The sequence below is a fragment of the Oratosquilla oratoria genome, chromosome 3 (genome assembly GCF_046742065.1).
Source record: "Oratosquilla oratoria isolate Oo_2021 chromosome 3, ASM4674206v1, whole genome shotgun sequence".
Taxonomy (NCBI): Eukaryota; Metazoa; Arthropoda; class Malacostraca; order Stomatopoda; family Squillidae; genus Oratosquilla; species Oratosquilla oratoria.
Window position 1 is genome coordinate 31,048,302 of NC_134779.1, and position 21,217 is coordinate 31,069,518.

A 21,217-nucleotide genomic window follows, 5' to 3' on the forward strand; every position below is an offset into this window, starting at 1 on the left:
GATACTTCCGGCATGATGAAAGTTCCACCTGTCCATCACGTTTCCTCATTTCATTGCAGGTGATATAGGAGTTGACACCGGCGGCGTTGACCAGTCTGTACATTATGCACAAAGGCCACCGTTTGGTTTTTCGGCTGCACGTATATCGGGCACACATTTGATCAAACGCGTCAACCCCTGCTTTTGTGTTGTTATAATACAAGATGACTTCTGGCTTCCCACAGTCATCCATAACAGGTTGTTGGTGCATTGAGGAGATCAACTGCACAATTTTTTTTCTTCTTGTCAGGTAAATGTGACACAAGTGCCATGGTTGTGTCAAAGAGAAAAGCCGTGCGGAATGTCATGTTCTATGATAATATGAATATAGCGTGACCATAATATGAAAAGAAATTAAACATTGTGATAAAAGTTGATGTGATCAAAAGAGGGAAAGTGGAATAAATTAAATAGATAAATTGAATAGATTAAATCAAACTCGGATGAATGTGTGGGAATAGAGTGGCTGAGGTGTCCTAAAATGTGGCAAGATGTCACATTTTATGATGATATGAGAATAGCGTGAGAAGAAACATATTATTAACAGAACAGAAAATATTGAATATTTATATGTGATACAAAATATGTAATACAAATTAGATTTGAACTAAAAAAGGGGAAGGATGGAATAAATTACAGTAGTATGTGTGGGAATAGAGTGGCTGAGGTGTCCTAAAATGTGGCGAGATGTCACATTTTATGATAATATGAGATAAAAAAGAAGAAAATATTATTTACCCATAAGTATAAATGATAAAACATTTATATGACATGAACAAACCTCAGGTAAAGTGGGGTCTGACAAACCCCACGCTACTCACACTTCAGGTAAAGTGGGGTCTGACAGACCCCACGCTACTCACACCTCAGGTAAAGTGGGGTCAGACGGGCTCAAAAGTTCTATAAAGCTTATAGATTCAGGAATGACCCTATCACCCCATTAAACTACTCCACTGATCAAGAAGGTATATGGGAGTACATATCTATATGTAATATATTAGTATATTAAAAGTAAAAAACAAAAAAGTATGGGGTCTGTCTGACCCCACTTTACCTAAGAAGGGTTAACGTAGATAAAATAAATAACATTGGCCCCACTAAACACGGCAAGCTAGCAGGGAACTTCACCTCCACTACGGCAGCAGTCGGAGAAGAAATCTGGCCGATCAAGGCAGGATGCCAGAGTTTTCATCTCCACAACGACAACGTTAAGGAAACAACTCGAGGAATCCCTCCTTAGGTGAAGCACGAAGAAACTTCAACTGGCCCTTCGGGGGACAAGCAAAGACGCTTTCATTTTAAGCGAAAATATTCTACTGCCCTCTACTTTTCTTGTTTAGATATCGCGACCTGTATCCTATGTAGTTGGTACACTAATGCTCATTTCACACGTAGCAACTTTTCGCCATGCGTCGTGGAAACATGACGTCTCAAATAACCATGACTGTCTATGGACGCTTTTACACGTCACGGCCACGACCACGTGTGAAAGCGTTCGTATACAATTTCACACGTGATCGTGACGTGTGAAAACGTCCATAGACACCCATGGATATTTGAGAGCATAACGTCATGTCTCCACGATGCACGGCGAAAAATCGATAAATATGAATCTAGTCTTAATATGTCTAATGAGCCTGGTATTTCCCTAATACCTATGCGACGTCCATAGTCCAGGTATTCCATGGGAAATTGGGAGATTGAAGCTAACTCATAATTCCTACGTGTGCGACTGAATTCTACTTCATCAGTCCACAAAGGATTATATTTTATTACTCCCCCAATAGTCGTTTTATAAGCCAAGATAAACAATATTAATGACATATTTTGTATATAGAAATTTAACCATCACTGGAAAAAATCGTTTAACGTAAAGTTACAGGAAGATAATTACTAGAGTTATTCCCTACTACTCTATTTTCTTTTAACGATATTACAAAATAGAAAATAAATAATATGGCACAAGAGGGGGAACTACAATATAAGTCTTATAAATTGGTAAACATTGCCAACTTCCAAACATGCACGACACAACGTTACGTTAATAGAAAGTACAGTACTACAATATGGATATCCTAAGACCACCTACGGTTTGGATTGATGGAAGGTGCTACCGGACAATTACACCAGTTGTTTCATCAACCTCCAATTATGCAGAAGAAGATTCTTATGGTAGGAAAATTTGTCTTTATGAAAATCAAAATTACAACTGAAAAATACGTTCATTTGATAGTTTGGGAATTATTGGTATGTAGGTCTTGATTAGTATATTTATACAAAAAACTTGCTTGCACAATATGCATAAGTAGCCTGGGATATAAAATCACACATGATTATGATACTTATGTATGGGGCTCCAGGGGCAGGGTCATACTCCATAGCCTAGGCTAGGTCTAGGAATAATTATTATAATGCCCTGGATTAGGCTAAGTAAGGGTTTGGGCAGCAAAGTCCTTGATTAAGTATAGCAGGATTGAATCACAAAAGTAAATCATAATCTGTATTTGTTTAGATGGGCACAGAATTTTTTTTTGTAGCAAAAATGCTGAGTAGAGCCACCATCCTTATCATCATCATGTCTGTTCAAACAAGTTTTGAAATATATATTTTATTTGGAAAATATTAATTATCTTTGCCTTCCTGAATATTTACTGTGAATTCCTATATAAATGAAACTAAGTTTTACCTATGAATTAAGTCTTACCTGACTTGATCCTATCCACGTAAGGATACTAAACAAGTAAGTACTATGTCTGGCAGCAGCCAGAATAGACTTTATACAGAAGGGGACATTTCTAGATTATAAGGCATTATGCAGTAACACCGTTGGGTAACCCAGTTTAACCTAACTTAACTGAACCTAACGTAACCGTGATGTTCCTTACATACTTTTGAAACACACTGCCATATGGTACATTACAGAGTGATTGTTTTGGTTGCCAGTAACACAAGGAACTGGAATATGACTTGTTTGTTGAAATATACATGTTCTTTATCATAGGAGGAATTTCTAATGGGTTTATTAGTAGTAGTGTTTTTTTTTATGCCAGCATTAACTAGCTAGTGTTTTTTATAGTTATTGCAATTTAATTTAGTTAATTTGTATTGAATTACATTAAGATTTTATTGTAGGGTGATGACTTTTAGCATTAAGTGAAATATGAAGTCAATCTGTTGCCCCAGGTTTCTCTTACAGGACACCCATGGCTCCCAGATTATCCCAATGCCTGTTACCAATTGTCATACCTTGCTTTAAGTTTATGTATGGTTCCGACTTGGGCTATATCATCTTCTAGGCTATTCCAGGAATTTCCATTTAAACAGAAAACTGGCATTTCATGTCTCACAGACAAATGGTCTTTTTTAACTTGTTACTGTGACCTGATGATGCCCTTGTATCCCAAATCAAGAAATTTTCTCTGCCCAATTTGTCCATCTATTTTAGTGATCTGAACACTACAATCAAGTCCCTTCTTTCTCTTCTTTCCTTTTGTGATGACAATTCTAGTGCCTCAAGTCTCTCTTCACACTACTCTTCTGTAAGGCTGGGAATCATTTAAGTTGCTGTTCTTTGTATTGGGACCATACTAATGCTGCATATTCTAGCTTCGGGAGGATTAGGTTCACTCTGATGATTTTCTTCTTCTTCTTCTTCTTCTATCATCATGTCATCCATATAGTGAAAGGGTACCTTTATATTTCTCAACAGTCCATATATGCCCCCCCCCCCACAATCTTATATGTTTGTTACATAACAAGTTATCCCTTATCAGAACTCCCAGATCCTTCTCTTTCGCCTTTATAACAGTCTTATTTCCCATTGTATAATTCAACAGTGGTCTTTTTTTAGGCATTTCCAATTTCCAATACTTTTCATTTTCTGACATTGAAATTCAGTTCCCATTCTTTATTCCTTATCTCACTCCTCTCATGAACTTTGGACTTCGCATTATTTGCAAACATGTTACCATAGCTTTATGTACCTTCTGTCATGTCATTCATATGGATTAGGAACATTACAGGGGCTAGTACTGTTCCTTATGGGACTCTGCTAGTCACTGCCCTCCATCCAAATGTAATTCATTTAGGAATTTATATTTTAGTTTTCCAATATTATCTAATTGCCATAGTAGTTGATTGTGAGATACTTTGTCCAGGGCCTTTTCTAGTATGCACAATCTAACCAGCCCTCTTGCAGCACATCAATCATTCTTAAGTAAAAGCTTAAAAGTTTTGACATATGTGATCTTCCAGTTCTAAAACTGTATTGATTGATTGTCAAAATATTAATCTCAAAGTATTTCATCCACCAATCTTACAATTCTCTGCACAATTTCTCTACCATGCTGGTCAGAGACAGTGGTCCAAAGTTCAGTGATATTTCCTCCTTCTTTTATAGATTGGTATCACTAGTTATTTTCTAATCCTGCAATTTATTTATTTATTTTATTTATTTACTTTATCTATTTATTTATTTTTATTTATTTATTTATTTATTTACATATATATATATATATATATGTTTTTTTTGTTTTTTGTTTTTTTTTGTTTTTTTTTTACCAGGTATTTATTTTATTTTATTTTATTGTATTATTTTTATTTTATTTATTTATTTATTTTTTATTTATTTAATTATTATTATTATTATTTTTTTTTTTTTGTAAACACAATTGGACTGAATCTTGCGTAACAGTTGTTCCTTGTATTCCTTAAATATCCAGTTTGAAATCCCATCTTCCCCTGAGGCTTTTCTCACATCTAATAATTCCAGGAGTTTTAAAAATTCTTTCTCCTCAATGTTTATATCCTCTAACCCAATCTTATTGCTCACATTTCCTTCATCTACAAAATCACTGCCCTCAGGAAAAGCAGATTGGAAACCTCCAGTCATTATTTAAGCTTGAGTTGATGCTTCCTCAAAAACTTCACCATCCACTACTAGCTTGGAAATTCTATTCCCTACACCCCAGTTTACCATTGATTAACCAAAGAAAATTTTTGCTTCATTTTTGCATTCATCATTGCTACCCTTTTCAAAGTTCCTTTCCACCTCTCTTCAGACCCTTGTGTAATTATTTCTAGTTTTTTTTTATATTCTTCCTTTCCTCTATTGGTTTTTCTTGTCCTTCATTTATCTTAAGCCATGCCATTGGGTTCTTTTGCTATTGCACAGTCATTTTTACACATTTTCTTCTCATTAATTCTCAGTACTTGTTTCTTCACACCTAAACTGTAAAACTATAGAAAAATTCTCATAAAATCTCGGTGTCATTAGTATTCATGAATTCATCTTAGTTGGCCTCTTCAAAGAATGTCCTCAAACCCAAGAAGTTTATCTTCCCAGATTTGGGTATGCCTTGCATGTACAACTCGTTCCATACAGGAACTCAAGTGATAAGTGGTAACTTTTTCCAATGAGACAATAAGAAATATGAATGCTCTTGTACTGATTATTTCTTTTTTATTCCAGCTGATGACCCATATAATGATGACGTAAATTGTGGAATGGAAGAGGATGTAGATAACTTTCAAATAGAAAAACTGCTTAATGGGAAATGCAGAACTTCATTAGCAGTTGCCAAGTAAGTAAAACTTTTCCACGTGTATTTTCTTATTTCCGGTAATATTGCTGAGAGAGTGTATATGTGAGTGATTCTCAACACTTGTATCATTAGTTCAATATTACATGTATGTAAATCTCTCTTTTAGAGAGATTTACAGTAAAAGATAGATTTGAAAAGGGATAATAGAAATGAAAAGTGATCAGCATTCTATTTGTAACAGAGATTATTCTCCATCATTAAAGAATGACATATGCTTCTGGTTTGTAAGTATACATACATATACTAAGGCTTTTTCTGCCTTTCAAGGGAGGTAGCCAAAAAGAAAAAGGCATAAAATCATTCCCACCCATTCCATCCCCAAATACACTCCACTCCCCTCCACCCTCCCTCTTATCTTAGCACCTCCTGGATGACGGGTCATCCCTGCTCCTTGTCCACTGCCCTGGGTCAGAGGCGGTGTCGCAAGTCACAGCACATCCACAGCAAGGCCGCTTCATTAAATCGGCAACCCCCCCTCTCTGTCCCCCTATGCATAAAAGGAGAAGACAGGGAGAAATCCCTTCGGGCTGCATCAAATTTTGCTCACACATACTACCTCACCCCCTATCTCCCCACCCATTCCACCTCATGCATCACAACATCATCCATGTACAACCATTCTCCATTCACCCCTGTCTTCTGTCCTCTCCAGTCCTTCCTCAACCGACATTCCCTTCTTCCCCAAAGCCCCCTTCACCCCATCCATCCATCCTTGTTTGTAAGTATGCCACCAAAATACTTGAAATGTTTCTTGCATAAAGTTTATGCAGTCAATACTCCATACAGAGTGCGGGAAAATTGTTGAGGTACAATCTTCACATGGGAAGAAGTGAAATGGCCAAGTGTGATGGGAGTAAAAGGAATGTGGGGTTTTCTCTTCCATGCCTAGCTACCTCACATTGCTATAATGGCTAATTGGATGCGGGATGGTGATCTTATCAAACATGTGCATACAAGAGGCCAAGTTTTACATAAGTGTTTTAAAGCACAGGGGTGAATGGAGAATGGTTTTATATAGATGATGTGATGTATGAGATGGAATGGATGGGGGATGGGGGGGTAAGGGAGTATGTGTAAGAAAAAATTTATGCAGCCGGAAGGGATTTCTTCCCGTCTTCTCCTTTTCTGCATGAGGGGACAGAGAGGGGGGGGGGTCGCCAATTTAATAAAGCAGCCTTGCTGTGGATGTGCTGTCTTGCGACACTGCTTCTGACCCAGGGCAGCGGACAAGATGCATGGATGACCCATCATCCAGGTGCCAAGATGAGAGGGAGGGAAGAGGGTGGAAGGGAGTGGAGTGTGATAGGGTTGGAATGGGTGAGAGTGGTTTTTATGCCTTTGTTTTTTGGCTACCTTCCTTATAAGGGGGAAAAAAGCCTTTGGTATATGTATATGTATGTATGCTTTAAAGCAAGCCATCCATCCAGGAGTGGCATCAGGGGTCACTTAAAATTCCATGGTGGGGTTGCTACCTTTGATTACTGGTCGATTAACTTTGAGGAGTGGAGGTTTCTTCCAACTGAATAAGATTGTACAACACTGGCCACTTTAAAGCCTTTCTCTGCAGAATGGGTTAAACTATTGATATCTATGGAAATCATAATATTTTTTTCACATTTGCTTCCAGTGTGTACCATTCATACCTAATTGGTTCCCGAGGTGCCACCAAGAAGCGGATTGAGAGTGAAACGTACACACAAATCAAATTCCCCAACAGAGGTCAAGGGGGAGATGTAGGTGAGTTGAGTCCTCACTGGAGGATGACAGAATATATTTGTCATCATATCCAACTTCATGTTTCATTCCTCTAGAAGTGTTAGATAGGTATTCTCAGTATCAGGACTCTCTGAGACCTTTAGCCCCTTGCATATGAATTTTTTTTTGTCTTCATCATAGTAATAGATTTAGTTGAAGTGCATATCTTGCCACATACCCTCAATTCCATTTATGATCTGATAACAGTGATAATATAAATGGTAATAGTGCATACTTATATGCCACACTGCTTAGCACTTGATTTTTTTTTTTTTTTCCTAGACTGTGTGACTGAGCAGTAATTAGGTAGTTGACTCATTATATGTTGCCCCAGGATCATGCTTTCACTTTTCCTCATACAGAGATCATAGGCAAAGATGTAAAAACTGTACGACAAGCACGAATCAAGCTGGAGTTGCTTGTAGCACAGGCACGACGAAAACAGGCCTTTACACACTTCCTGTGTATACCATTCAACAAGCCAAACATTCAAGAGAAATTCATTGAATTTAAGGTATGTAAAGCTTTTTTTTTTTTTTTTTTTTTTTTTTTTTTTTTTTTTTTTTTTTTTTTTTTTTTTTTTTTTTTTTTTTTTTTTTTTTTTTTTTTTCTTCCTGTAGTAGAAGTAATATCAGAACTCCAAAGACCTTCAATAGTCACACTATTGAAAAATAGGTGGAGGAGGCATGTAACCATGCTGCTCCCAGCAGAATCCCAAACACTTGTGCATATCTAATAAAAAATTAAGCTCCATTTCCAGTCCTGTTCTGTGGACATTTGTGCACCATATAGGCCATTACATGCTGGAAATACAGTATATTCAGGTCACCACCTTTTCATTAAAACCACCAACACAGAATCAACATAGCAGCAGGCTTCGTTTGCCACAGATGCAACCAGCACTCAGAAGACAAAAAACACTATATGCTACACTACATTATATTCCCCCCTTCAAGACAGCAACACAAAATCTTTTCATTGAATAACTAATGACAGAGAGTTGTTACAATGTATTGCAGATGTATGGGATAGAGGAAAATTTGTTGAGTCTGGTCCAAAGTTTGTATGAGTAGTAGATTTGTTTGAGGGTGGGGAATAGAGAGAGTGAATGATTTGAGATGAAAGTTGGGCTGCACCAGGGTTGTGTAATGTTGCCGTGGTTGTTCACCATGTATATGGTGATGGGATGGTGAGGGAGGTAATATGAAGCTACTAGGCAAGGGAAGGACAATGAATGGGTTTTTAGCTGGGTGTAGTGTGGATGTGTACTATGACTTGGTCACTTTATTATGTTCATTTTCTGGAAGAAGCTCGCTGGCTGAGCAGGTTAGGGCGTCGTTACTTGCAGCAAAGGTCGAGGTGAGGGCGGTTCGAATCCTGCCACCAGCGAAGTTGAACCAAGGGCATGGTTCATTAAATTCCACGCTACAAAGCCCTCTGTGAGGGGCACCGTCCTAGCCTCCTGATAGGTGGGAATTACAAAGATTACAAAGGCAAAGCATGCCGACAGGAGACCTTTTGATCCATATCTAGGTCGGATGCAAAAAAAAAAAAAAAATCATATTAATAATAAATTAAAACTATAATAATGTAAATAACAATTAAAACACATAAATAAATGCATTGGTATAGTTGAATAACAAACATTAAACCATATCATCATTTTCATTGTTATTTTCCTTATGTGTGGGCTGAAGAACATGTGGATATCAAAAGGGAGGATTTAAATATTCTATATCAGTAGAAGAAGTTGACCATTCCATTTTATTGTTGGACACTTCTTTGATTCATTATTGTTTACAATGACCAATGTCATTGATGATTTCTGAAGGGAGGCTGTAATTCTATTTTGTTTTTAATGTTTTTGTGTTCTCAGCAGCTGTTCTGTAGTTGTTATACTGTGCTATCATCATTAGGTGAGAACTTTGATGCTGTGCTCTGGATTTTGTATCTAGAGCAGTAATTCTTAACATTTTTCAGTGTCCTTTCCCCTTGATATCTCAGAAAATGTTCTTGTACCCCCATCCATTACAAATACAATGCAAACATAAAAAGGTTCAGTGATACAAACCTTGCTTTGCTTTCTCATTGTAGATATACAGTACCATGCACTGGCTATCATGTCTAGTACCCCCATTCAATACAAATACAATGCAAACATGAAAAGGATTAGTGATACAAACCTTGCTTTGCTTCCTCATTGTAAATATACAGTACCATGCACTGGCTATCATGTCTCGTACCCCCATCCATTACAAATACAATGCAAACATGAAAAGGATTAGTGATACAAACCTTGCTTTGCTTCCTCATTGTGAATATACAGTACCATGCACTGGCTATCATGTCTTGTACCCCCATCCATTACAAATACAATGCAAACATGAAAAGGATTAGTGATACAAACCTTGCTTTGCTTTCTTATTGTAAATATACAGTCCCATGCACTGGCTATCATGTCTCGCACCCCCATCCAGTACAAATACAATGCATACATACATACGTATACCAAGGCTTTTTCCCCCTTACACGAGGGGTAGCCAAAAAGAAAAAAGCATAGAAACCACTCCCACCCATTCCATTTCCTATATATTCCATTCCCCTCCACCCTCCTCCCTCCCTCTTATCTTGGCACCTCCTGGATGACGGGTCATCCCTGCATCCTGTCCACTGCCCTGGGTCAGAAGCAATGTCGCAAGACACAGCACATCCACAGAAAGGCCGCTTCATAAATTCGGCGACCCCCCTCTCCATCCCCCCAGGTACCCCAGGTTAAGAACCACTGATTGCTTGTGAAGAGGTTGAACAGTACAGATGAAAGCATTGCTTTTTGAGACTCCACTGTACAATTTATTGATCCCAGATGGTTGTTTTGAATACTTTACATTTTCTGCAAACTAAGGATTTGTTGATAATTTCATGTCATTGTTGTGGATGTAAGTCTCTATGATCTCTTAACCCGTACGGTGACGCCTACGTAGGCGTCATGAGGAGCAAGTGGGTACACGAGAATGCCGACGTCGGCGTCTTGATTATATTTATTGTAGTTGTACCTGCGTGACCCTCATACTCTGTAAACTGGCTTCATCACATTTTCTATGGTTATCAAAATTCACGAGTGAAAGAGAGAACGATCGATACAGCTGTGACTTTATTTTTTATATTGCGAGTATTATGATGCAACATCGTACGTCTGGCAGCTAATGCTCCCCGCGAGATTTTGGCCCGGAGTGAAGTGGTTAATGGGATGTGCCAGGAAACTATATCAAATCGCATATGTGTCTTTCCACCATAACTGTTCTCTCAGGTTGCGAATGCTGATGCCTAGTTCACTCGATAGATATTAAAGGTCGTAATGTTTGATGGAATCAAATCAGTTATTCATTTCACATATCCTATGTTCAGATTGAATCATAAATTGACACAAATTGCTAACAGGTTTTTGACTTTTTGACAGACAAATCAAATTGACTTTGAAGTGTTTGCATGATTACATTCACTGAATTCCATTCTGTCTTGTTGCAGGAGAAGGTATTAGAGACGTGTGGTGGTTGTCGAGAGGTTACCAAAGATCTTTTCCAAAATCCAACCCATCTGCACCTTACCATAACAGTCTTAACTCTTGTGGATGACCGAGAACGTGAAGAAGCTTGTGAAAATTTAATGGAATGGAAGCGGAGTGAACTGGCGTAAGTAGCTTTATGAAGGAAAGATCATATAAATTGTATAAGAAGTATTTTCTTCTCTGATAATTTTAGTATCTGATAATGACAAGCATTACAATATTTTGCTATTTTTGCTTATCAAATATGTAAAAAAGATAGAGAACAGGTGTATCATGAATGAATCAAAAAAGAAATTTCTTTCCATAGAATTGTGTTATAATGTATTTGCCCTTTATTTCTATCTCTATAAAGAAAAAAAATTATTGTGATGGAGGATATAATTAGATTTTTTTTCTTGCTATCATATCAACAGACAAAAGTAAGTATATTTTTCCAAGACACTTTATTATTAGGTCAGTTGATAGGTATTTTTGTTCTCACTCATATACACAGTTAGTGGGGACAGTTTTGAAAACGTTTTGAGTATGCATAACAGTATGTGTTTTTGGAACCCATGTGATATCTCATGCACAAAAACCATGCAGGGAGAAAGTGACTAACTGGCAACCCTTAGCCATCCATCCATGCAATAGCCATATGAGACAAAGCTGCTCAATGTGTGACTATCCTTTAGTGGAAGTTTTTTTTTTTTTTTCGTTGTCACCAAGTTTCTGTTTTTCCTCATGGTTTTTCCTGAAGGCCCTGAAGATTTCCCTTAACCCCTCTACAACTACAAAGGAATTGAAGAAAAAGAACCCTAAGCTTCTTGGTGACATCTCCATCAAGTCATACACACATATACCAAAGGCTTTTCCCCCCTTACCTGGGGGGGGTAGCCAAAAAGGAAAAGGCATAGAAATCACTCCCACCCATTTCATTTCCCATATATTCCACTCCCCTCCACCCTCCTCCCTCCCTCCTATCTTGGCACCTCCTGGGTGACGGGTCATCCCTGCATCCTGTCCACTGCCCTGGGCCAGAAGCAGTGTCGCAAGACACAGCACATCCACAGCAAGGCCGCTTCATAAATTCGGCGACACCCCCTCTCCATCCCCTCATGCAGGAAAGGAGAAGACAGGGAGAAATCCCTTCGGGCTGCATCAAATTTTTTCTCATACATACTTCCTCACCCCCCATCCCCCACCCACTCCCCCTCATGCATCACAACCTCATCTATACACAACCCTTCTCCATTCACCCTTATCTTCTGTCCTCTCCTGTCCTTCCTCTACAGACATTCCTCTCTTTTGTAAAGCCCCTTTCACCCCATCCATCCATCTCATCCTAGGACGCCCCCTCATATTCACTCCTTCCACCTCCGCCTTCCACACTTCTTTTACTAATCTTTCTTCACTCATTCTTTCCATGTGTCCAAACCATCCTAATACTCTTTCATCAACCCTATCTCCCAGCTCCTTTTCCACCACTGTTCTCCTCCTCACCTCCTCATTTCTCACTCTGTCTAGCCTATTAACCCCATCATACTTCTCAGACATTTCATCTCAAACACATTCAAACTCCTTCTCTCTTCCTCTCTCATATTCCAAGTTTCTGCCCCATACATTGCTGTTGGCACAATCACTCCTTCATATAACCTCCTCTTAGCATCCATTCCCAGATGTCTATTTCTCATTACACTTTTTAAACCACCAAGGCATTTACTCGCTTCTCTCAATCTACAATCTACCTCCACTCCCACTCCTCCCTTTCCTGTCACATTCGCATCCAAGTATCTGAAACTATCCACTTCCTCCAGTTTCTCACCCTTAATGCTCACTTCCAGCCTACTGTCACTCTCTCCCCTTGTACATCTCATCACCTTACTTTTGCCCACATTTATCTTCAGCTTCCTTCTTTCACACACCTTCTCAAACTCTGTCACTAACTTCCTCAATCCCTCCTCTGATCCTGCTACAAGCGCAGTGTCGTCAGCAAACAACAACTGGCTCACCTCCAACTTTTCTCCATTTTCTTTAATCATCTCCAACCCATGACCCACTACCTTTGCATTCACCTCTTGCACCCGTCAAGACAATTCAGGAAAATATTCAGAAGCTGTTAAATTACTCAAAAGTGATAGCACGTGTGAAGCCCCTAATCACTGCGAAATGAAGTGCCGCCACGTCCAATTTGCCAAGGATTATAAAGACTGGGACCTTGTTCAGTGGCATAAGGCCCTTTGGACCAATGAAGCGACCTTTTGTATAAGTGAGAGCAAGGGAACAAAGGTGTGGAAGTCTCCTACCACGTCAGTATGTGACACACGCTCAACAGTGACAAGCGTTAAGCACCAGCCCTGTCTTAGTGTGGGGTGCCCTTAGCTATGGTGGTTTGGGGAACCTTGTAATACTCCCTAAGGGCCAGACTGTCTGCTCTGAGCACTATATTAACCTTCTGCAGGAGAATTTAGGGAAGTATTTCGCAAAAACCGGATGTGAGATCCTTCAGCAGGACGATGCCCCATGCACACCTCAAGGGTGGTCAAAAAGTGGCTTAGTGATAGCAAGGTCAACTACATAGAGGATTGGCCTGGTCAGTCACCTGATATTTCCCCCCATAGAAAACTTATGGGCCATCATGAAGATACACCTTTGTCAGAAGGACATGTCTACAATTCCCAAGCTTGAGATAGCCATCTGGAAGATGTGCGAGGAAATTCCTGCTTCCCACTGTCAGAATTTGATCGATTCTGTCCCCAAGAGACTCCAGCAGGTCATCAAGGCCAAGAGCTTCCCTATTGGGAAGTACCATTGATGGCATAACTGTTTAATTATTTTTTGTAATTTTTTAAATAATTTTATCAAATTTTTTTGTGTATATTTCTCGAGTATGTAATATGATCCACGCTGACTATACATATCCCAGTTCCACCCAAGAGCTCCTCTAAAATCAATCAAGTCATCTGTTATTAACCAAAACAAAACATATAAATTTATCAAATGTGGTACTCTGGTCTTACATAATTCACGTGAAATAGTTACATATGCCTTTTGTCATTTACACCTAGAGGCTTGAATCCATTAATCAATTTGTAGCCTCAAGCCTCTCTTGCAGGAGACCCCTAGTTCCTAAGGAATTGGCAACAGCCACCAGATTGGCTCCTCAGTCATTCATACATATATACATACATACACCAAAGGCTTTTTTCCCCCTTACATGGGAGGTAGCCAAAAGACAAAGGCATAGAAACCACTCCCACCCATTCCATCCCCTGCATACTCCACTTCCCTCTACCCTCTTCCCTCATTCATGCAAGAAATAAAATGTTGCCTGGGTATGGCTAGAGTGGAGCAGTTTAGAATGATGTGTTTGGTGTCCTCTTGCTATGGTTATACTTTGGGCTGTGTTACTCTAGCCAGGCCTATTCTGTATTGTTTGTTTTAAAACTGAATGGTCACCTGAATAGTCATGGAAATGTAGTTCTTATTTCTCTTGGGAGGGATTTTGATGGAGTAAGGAGTTTGTAGGGATGACCCGTCATCCAAGAGGTGCTAAGATAAGAGGGAGGGTGAAGTGTAGTTAGGGATGGTATGGGTGGAAATGGTTTTGTGCCTTTTTCTTTTTGGCCACCTCCCTTGTAAGGGGGAAAAAGCCTTGGTATATGTATGTATGTAAGGAGTTTGGTGGTCATTCTTGAAATGCTTGTTTTGAGTTCTGAGTGTGTGTTTTTGTATTGATATATGGTAGGTTGTTGTAGTAGTATGCTGGTAGTGTAATTTTTTGTTGCATTTATTTGGTTGTGTTTATGGTATGTAACAGGATGGATGGTATGTAACAGGTGGAGGTAGAATGTAGATTGAGAGAAGCGAGTAAATGCCTTGGTGGTTTAAAGAGTGTAATGAGAAATAGACATTTGGGAATGGATGCGAAGAGGAGACTGTATGAAGGAGTGATTGTGCCAACAGCACTGTATGGGGCAGAAACGTGGAACATAAGAGAAGAAGAGAGAAGGAGTTTGAATGTGTTTGAGATGAGGTGTCTGAGAAGTATGGTGGGGGTTACTAGGCTAGCTAGAGTGAGAAATGAGGAGGTGAGGAGGAGAACAGGGGTGAAAAAAGATTTGGGAGAGAGGGTTGATGAAAGAATATTAGGATGGTTTGGACACATGGAAAGAATGAGTGAAGAAAGACTAGTAAAAGAGGTATGGAAGGCAGATGTGGAGGGAGTGAACATGAGGGGACGTCCTAGGATGAGGTGGATGGATGGGGTCAAGGGGGCTTTGGGAAGAGGGGAATGTCTGTTGAGGAAGGAAGGGAGAGGACGGAAGACAGAGGTGAGTGGAGAATGGTTGTATATGGATGATGTTGTGACTGCATGGGGAGAAATGGGCGGGGGGGTGGGGGGTGGGGTAGTGTGTGTGAGTGAGTTTTGACGCAGCCCGAAGGGATTTCTCCCCGTCCTCTCCTTATATGCAAGGGGGGACGGAGAGGGGGGGTCGCCGATTAAATGAAGCGGCCTTGCTGTGGATGTGCTGTGTCCTGCGACACTGCTTCTGACCCAGGGCGGTGGGCAGGGTGCAGGGATGACCCGTCATCCAGGAGGTGCTCAGATGAGAGGAAGGGTGGGAGGGGTGTGGAGTGTATTTAGGGATGAAATGGGTGGGAGTGTTTTTATGCCTTTCCCTTTTTGGCTACCTCCCTTGGAAGGGGGAAAAAGCCTTGGTATATGTATGTATGTAACAGGATGGATGGTTAGAACTGATGGCTGTTACATAGAAGTGTGTGCCCATCATTTTCATGTACTGCTGTATGGAGAGGAATTTGGTTCTTGCATGTGGATTTTCTATTAGGGTGGTTTTGGTGCATCCTGTTATTTTCATAATGATCTGTTATAGATAGATTGTTGGGTATTACTGTTTTCATGATTGGAGAGAACCATACCATGGAAGTATAGTCAAGTGTGGCTCTTATGAGCAGCTCATATACTATGATGTGTTCAAATGCAGCTACCCTTTTTATGAGAAAGGAAAAGTCCTTTTTCGTATATGTATGCTTCTGACCCAGGGCGGTGGGTGAGATGCAGGGATGACCCATTGTCCAGGAGGACCCAAGATAAGAATGAGGGAAGGGGTGGATGGGAGTGGTGTATGTGGGAATGGAATGGGTGGGAGTGGATTTATGCCTTTGTTGTTTGGCTGCCTCCCTTGTAAGGGAGAAAAAGCTTTTGGTATATGTATGTATGTAATTCATGCATTGGAAAGTTGTGTTGTTCTTAATAACCTAAGCTTATGTTCACACAGTTGAAAAGTTTCAGGACCTAAAATAGAAGGGAAATATGGGTGAGAGATGGGAGTAGGATGGATGGGGTTGGGGGGTGTTCATACCATGGCTGGCTACCTCTTTTATAAGGGGGAAGAAGCCTTGACTTATAAAACGCATTTTTCATGTGTTTTATATGGAAGAAGTTATTAACATTGATCATAGATACTATACAATTATATTAGTATGGAATATGAAGGAGTGGTATGGTCACCACATATAAAGATATATCAGTAAGAAAAGTAAAGAAATTACAAGGGGTAGCTTGCTGGCTGAATGGGTCAGGGTATTGCTATTTACAGTGGAGGTCAAGGCAATGGCAGTTCAAACCCTGCCGCCGGCGAGTTAGACCAAGGACATGGTTCATTAAATTCCACTCTACAAAGGTCTTTGTAAGGGGCACTGTCATAGCCTCCTGATAGGGGGAGCTGGTGATATTAACCCGTTGGCTGAGCAGGTTAGGACGTCGTTACTTACGGCAAAGGTCGAGGGGATAGTGGTTTGAATCCTGCCACCAACGAAGTTGAACCAAGGGCATGGTTAATTAAATTTCATGCTACAAAATCCTCTGTAAGGAGCACCAGCCTAGCCTTCTGATGGGAGGAGTTTGTTACATTAAACTATATCATCATCATCATCATCGATCACAAGGGGTAGCAACCAGGATGATCACCAGCTTAATGAGTAAGACATATTAGGAGAGACTGGAATAAAACTGGGACTACCCTCATTGGAGGAGTAAAGAGAAGGAGGAGATATGATAAATATATTTAGAAAAGAAAAAATTATGATGGTGATGATGACGATTCCATTTTACATAGTGAAACTTCCCCGTATTAAGAGGCTAGGATAATGCAGAAGATTTTGTAGCATGGAATTTAATAAACCATGCCCTTGGTTCAACTCGTCAGTGGCAGGGTTCAAACCGCCATCACCTCTACCTCCGTCACAAGTAGCAACACCCTAATCCACTCAGCCAGTGACCATCCAGAACAGAGAAAGGAATAGAAAAAATTAAGAGTGAGTCTGTTAGTGTGAGCTGAAGGAATCTTATAGTAAAACTTAAAAAGATGTTAGGCACCAAATCTTTCCACATAGATGCATCAATTTGTGGAACACCTAAGAAAAAGAAAATAATAATCCAGGCCAACAACAAAAGTAAACTTAAGATTGATAAATGGAAACTTAGAGACAGGATCTAATGAGTATAGTTCCAACTCCATATACTACAATTAGATATAATTCTTTGAAGGACCCTGCACATTATTGTTAATGGATGTTATTGAGCATTGTTAATAGTAATAGTTTGTTCATGCACAGTATACAAAGACTTGTTTCATTAAATAAAATTAAAGAAACTTAAAACTTCCAGTGTAATCAATATGACAGTATTATTTCTATCTATATATCAAAGGCCTCTACCTCCTTATAAGGGAGGTCTTCATTGAAAACTTTTTGAAGATTTATCATAACTATTTTAATGCAAATTGTCTCTATCAGCTCTATACCTTATACAATCACTCAAGTATATCAGACATATTCCCATAAAACAGGATTTTCTCAAATAAATTTGTAATTTGTGCATTATGTCAAATTGCTGACTTTGTTGTTTTCAGATATTCACTTAATGAATTTGTTGTCCATTTCAAAATGCTAGATATCTTTTATCCACCCAGATTAAGTGAACCAATGCGTGTGGAGCTACGGGGCATTGAGTACATGAACGATGACCCTGGATGTGTTCATGTACTTTACGCCAAAGTCAACCCATTGTCCTGGGCGGACTCCTTGCAGGAATTGGCCAACAGTCTCCTAAACAGATTTGTCAAGGCTGGTAGGTAGTACTTTAAAAATAAGTGATTTTTATACCATTTCTTATGTGGTATAATTTTTTTTTTTTTTTTTTTTTTTTTTCATATAAGTTATGAGTAATATTTTATGTGCAGTATTATTAATGGAGTTGGAAAAAAAGTAATCAGATAGTGTAGATTGGAGAGTGCTTATATGGTTTGAACATGTGGAAAGAAGAAATGAGGAAAGACTAAACATTACAAAACTAATAACAAACATAAAGAAAACTGGAAAAACTAACAAACAAAATAGATGGAAAAACTGACAACAGAAAAGTATGGAGAGCAGTAAAAATCATCAAAACCTCAAAACTGAATATGTTCCCCACCCTTAAAGCAATTGTTGCAGCACAAAACAAACTAACATTGCCTAAACAACAGTGCAACATAATTAACAAACATTTCTCCAAAACATGCCCATTGTACCAGAGGACAAGAGAATAATTTTAGAAGTATGAAAAATCAAGGCAGACGGTGTACCCCCCCCCCCAATTCTATGGTGGAGACACAGAAAGGGCCATAGAGAAACTTAAAAACTCCAAAGATGAAGGTCCAGACAAGACCTCGAGTATCTACCTCAGACTTTTTGGCCAGACTACTGGCTAAACAACAAAATTCTAAAAATCTGGAAGAGAGCTCGTATAATACCAGTCTTGAAGATCAACAATATGTGTATTTGTGTGTATAGCATATTGGTTGCATTTTATTGTGCGGTATAACTGTGCAGTAGCATGCAATCAATACTTTAAGGACTATATGGGGCGCCCGTACAGACCAGAGCCTCACGTAATTTTGTCTGTGTTAGAGGAAATTTCTAACCTTAAAGAAATTATGCTACTCTATTGTACTGCAACCATCCCTCTGTTATGTTGTCACAGTCCCTCGTAATACTGCCTTGTACCACTTCTTTGAGTGTATATTTCCATTTTCACCTTTTCCCTGTGGTAGGGGGTTGAAAGAATACTGCCACAGAGTTCCCACTCGGGCCATAAAGGCAGCTAAACCATAAAGTCTTTTTATCATCACCATCTTTGTTTCCATCAAAATGGTTTTTTTTTTTTTTTACCACTACTTCCACTACCACTATCATCACTAGCCTTACCCTTTTCATCAACCATGATGGATAATGGAAGCACAGAATATTTCACAATAAATATGACATAAACATTGACTTCTAGAGAGCACATCTTACTGATATACAAGTACAAGGAACTGGGACACTGGGAGTATGTATGCTATGGCACTGTGCAGTGGGAGTAGCGGCCAGAATTCATGCTTGGCAACATTGGCACACAGAACAAAAATTGGACCTGCAATCCTCTCTCTTCATATGTATGAAAGTTCATAAGCCCAATGCTTGTATATAGAGGAGCATCTGCATTTATTTATCTATTGCAGGTTTGGTTAATTGCCAGTATGAGAGGGTGAAGCTTCACGTGACTGTCATGAACTCCAAGTTTGTTGTTGATCGAGATGATTCGTGTAATCCAGATGAAAAAGTGGATAAGACTGAAAGAGAATCATTTGATGCTCGACAGATTATAGAGGTAAGAATTCAGATATAAAGGCAAACCACATTTTAAGATTCATGTAAGAATTATTATGTATCTTTATGTTGGAAGGGTGGTGAATAGGAGTGGAGTATGTGGGGATGAAATGCGTGGGAGTGGATTTATGCCTTTGACTTTGGCTACCTCTATTGTAAGGGGGAAAAAACCCATGGTATATGTATGTATGTATATTGTTCAACATATTGGCATGGGACTGGGACTGTTTGTTAATGATATTGCATTACCATTTTGGTGATGGCACAGTAGAAGCCTGATTTAGTGAACTAATTCAGCTAAAGTAGGGTTTGCTAAATTGATTTTTCTATTAAATTGAGGGACACTGGTGATGGTATGATATTGGAATATACCACTGACATGCTTGATTTAGTGATTACGTTTCCATTAGTGGTTTTGCTACTAAATAGTAGAATATGCATGTTTTAATGGAATTATGTTTGCTGTGGATATTTAGACAATGAAATTTGAGTTAGCAGTTATCAGTATTATACAAGTTATGAGTTGGAAATTGCCTTTTTTTCTTTTTCAGGAATATGGAGAATTTTACTTTGGTGAGTTGGAGGTGAACGAAATTCATATGTCTCTACGCTACAGCTCCACCAGTGATCGCTTCTATACTGCAACTTCCAAGATTACTCTTGAGTGTTAGACAACTTACTTGATTAGAAATAAAAAAAAAATTCTTTTCATTAAAAGAATTTATTTGAAGAAAATTATTGTTTTTATTAACCTGTGCTTTATGTATAATATATATATATATATAATACGCTGGGTGAGCGGGTTAGGGCGTCATTACTTGCAGTAAAGGTCGAGGGGATGGCGGTTCGAATCCTGCCTCCGGCAAAGTTGAAGCAAGGGCATGGTTCATTAAATTCCATGCTACAAAGTCCTCTATAATGGGCATCATCCTAGCCCTCCGATAGGAGGGAGTTTGTGACGTTAAACCATATTATCATCATTGTTATTTATCATTATAATTTTTTTTTGCATCCAACCTAGTTATGGACCAAAAGGTCTCCTGTTGGCATGCTCCTCCTTTGTAATTTGGGAATGGATGCTGAGAGGAGATTGTATGAAGGAGTGATTGTACCGACAGCACTGTATGGGGCAGAAACATGAATCATAAGAGAGGAGTTTGAATGTGTTTGAGATGAAATGCCTGAGAAGTATGGTAAGGGTTACTAGGTTGGATAGAGTGAGAAACGAGATGAGGAGGAGTGTGGGGTTGGAAAGGGAGTTGGGAGATAGGGTTGATGAAAGAGTATTGGGATGGTTTTGACACATGGAATGAATGAGTGAAGGAAGGTTAGTAAAAGAGGTGTGGAAGGAGTGAACATGAGGGGGCGATCAAGGATGAGATGGATGGATGGGGTAAAAGGGGCATTAGGAAAGTAGAAGACAGAAGATAGGGGTGAGTGGAGAATTGTGTATGAATGATGCTGTGATGCATAGGGGGTGAGGGAGTATGTGTAAATGATATTTTGACGTTGCCCGAAGCGATTTCTCCCCATCTCTTTTTCTGCGTAAGGGGACAGAGAG

At 39.2% G+C, this 21,217-nt stretch overlaps 1 protein-coding gene across 1 annotated transcript; it reads left to right on the plus strand.

Moving 5' to 3' along the window:
* Positions 1–2,051: 2,051 nt before the first annotated feature.
* Positions 2,052–20,372, plus strand: LOC143021140 (activating signal cointegrator 1 complex subunit 1). The gene is made up of 8 exons (XM_076178432.1): positions 2,052–2,211; positions 5,510–5,621; positions 7,270–7,379; positions 7,760–7,911; positions 10,923–11,086; positions 17,937–18,094; positions 19,509–19,657; positions 20,208–20,372. The coding sequence occupies exons 1-8, from the start codon at positions 2,106–2,108 to the stop codon at positions 20,325–20,327; spliced, it is 1,071 nt and encodes a 356-aa protein (XP_076034547.1). The 5' UTR covers positions 2,052–2,105; the 3' UTR covers positions 20,328–20,372.
* The last annotated feature ends 845 nt before the right edge of the window (positions 20,373–21,217 follow it).

Coding starts and splice junctions, on each gene's coding strand:
- LOC143021140 (XM_076178432.1), top strand. CDS start 2,106: ATGGATATCCTAAGACCACCTACGGTTTGGATTGATGGAAGGTGCTAC. Junction 5,622..7,269: donor ACTTCATTAGCAGTTGCCAA/GTAAGTAAAACT, acceptor ATTTGCTTCCAG/TGTGTACCATTCATACCTAA. Junction 7,380..7,759: donor AGGTCAAGGGGGAGATGTAG/GTGAGTTGAGTC, acceptor TTCCTCATACAG/AGATCATAGGCAAAGATGTA.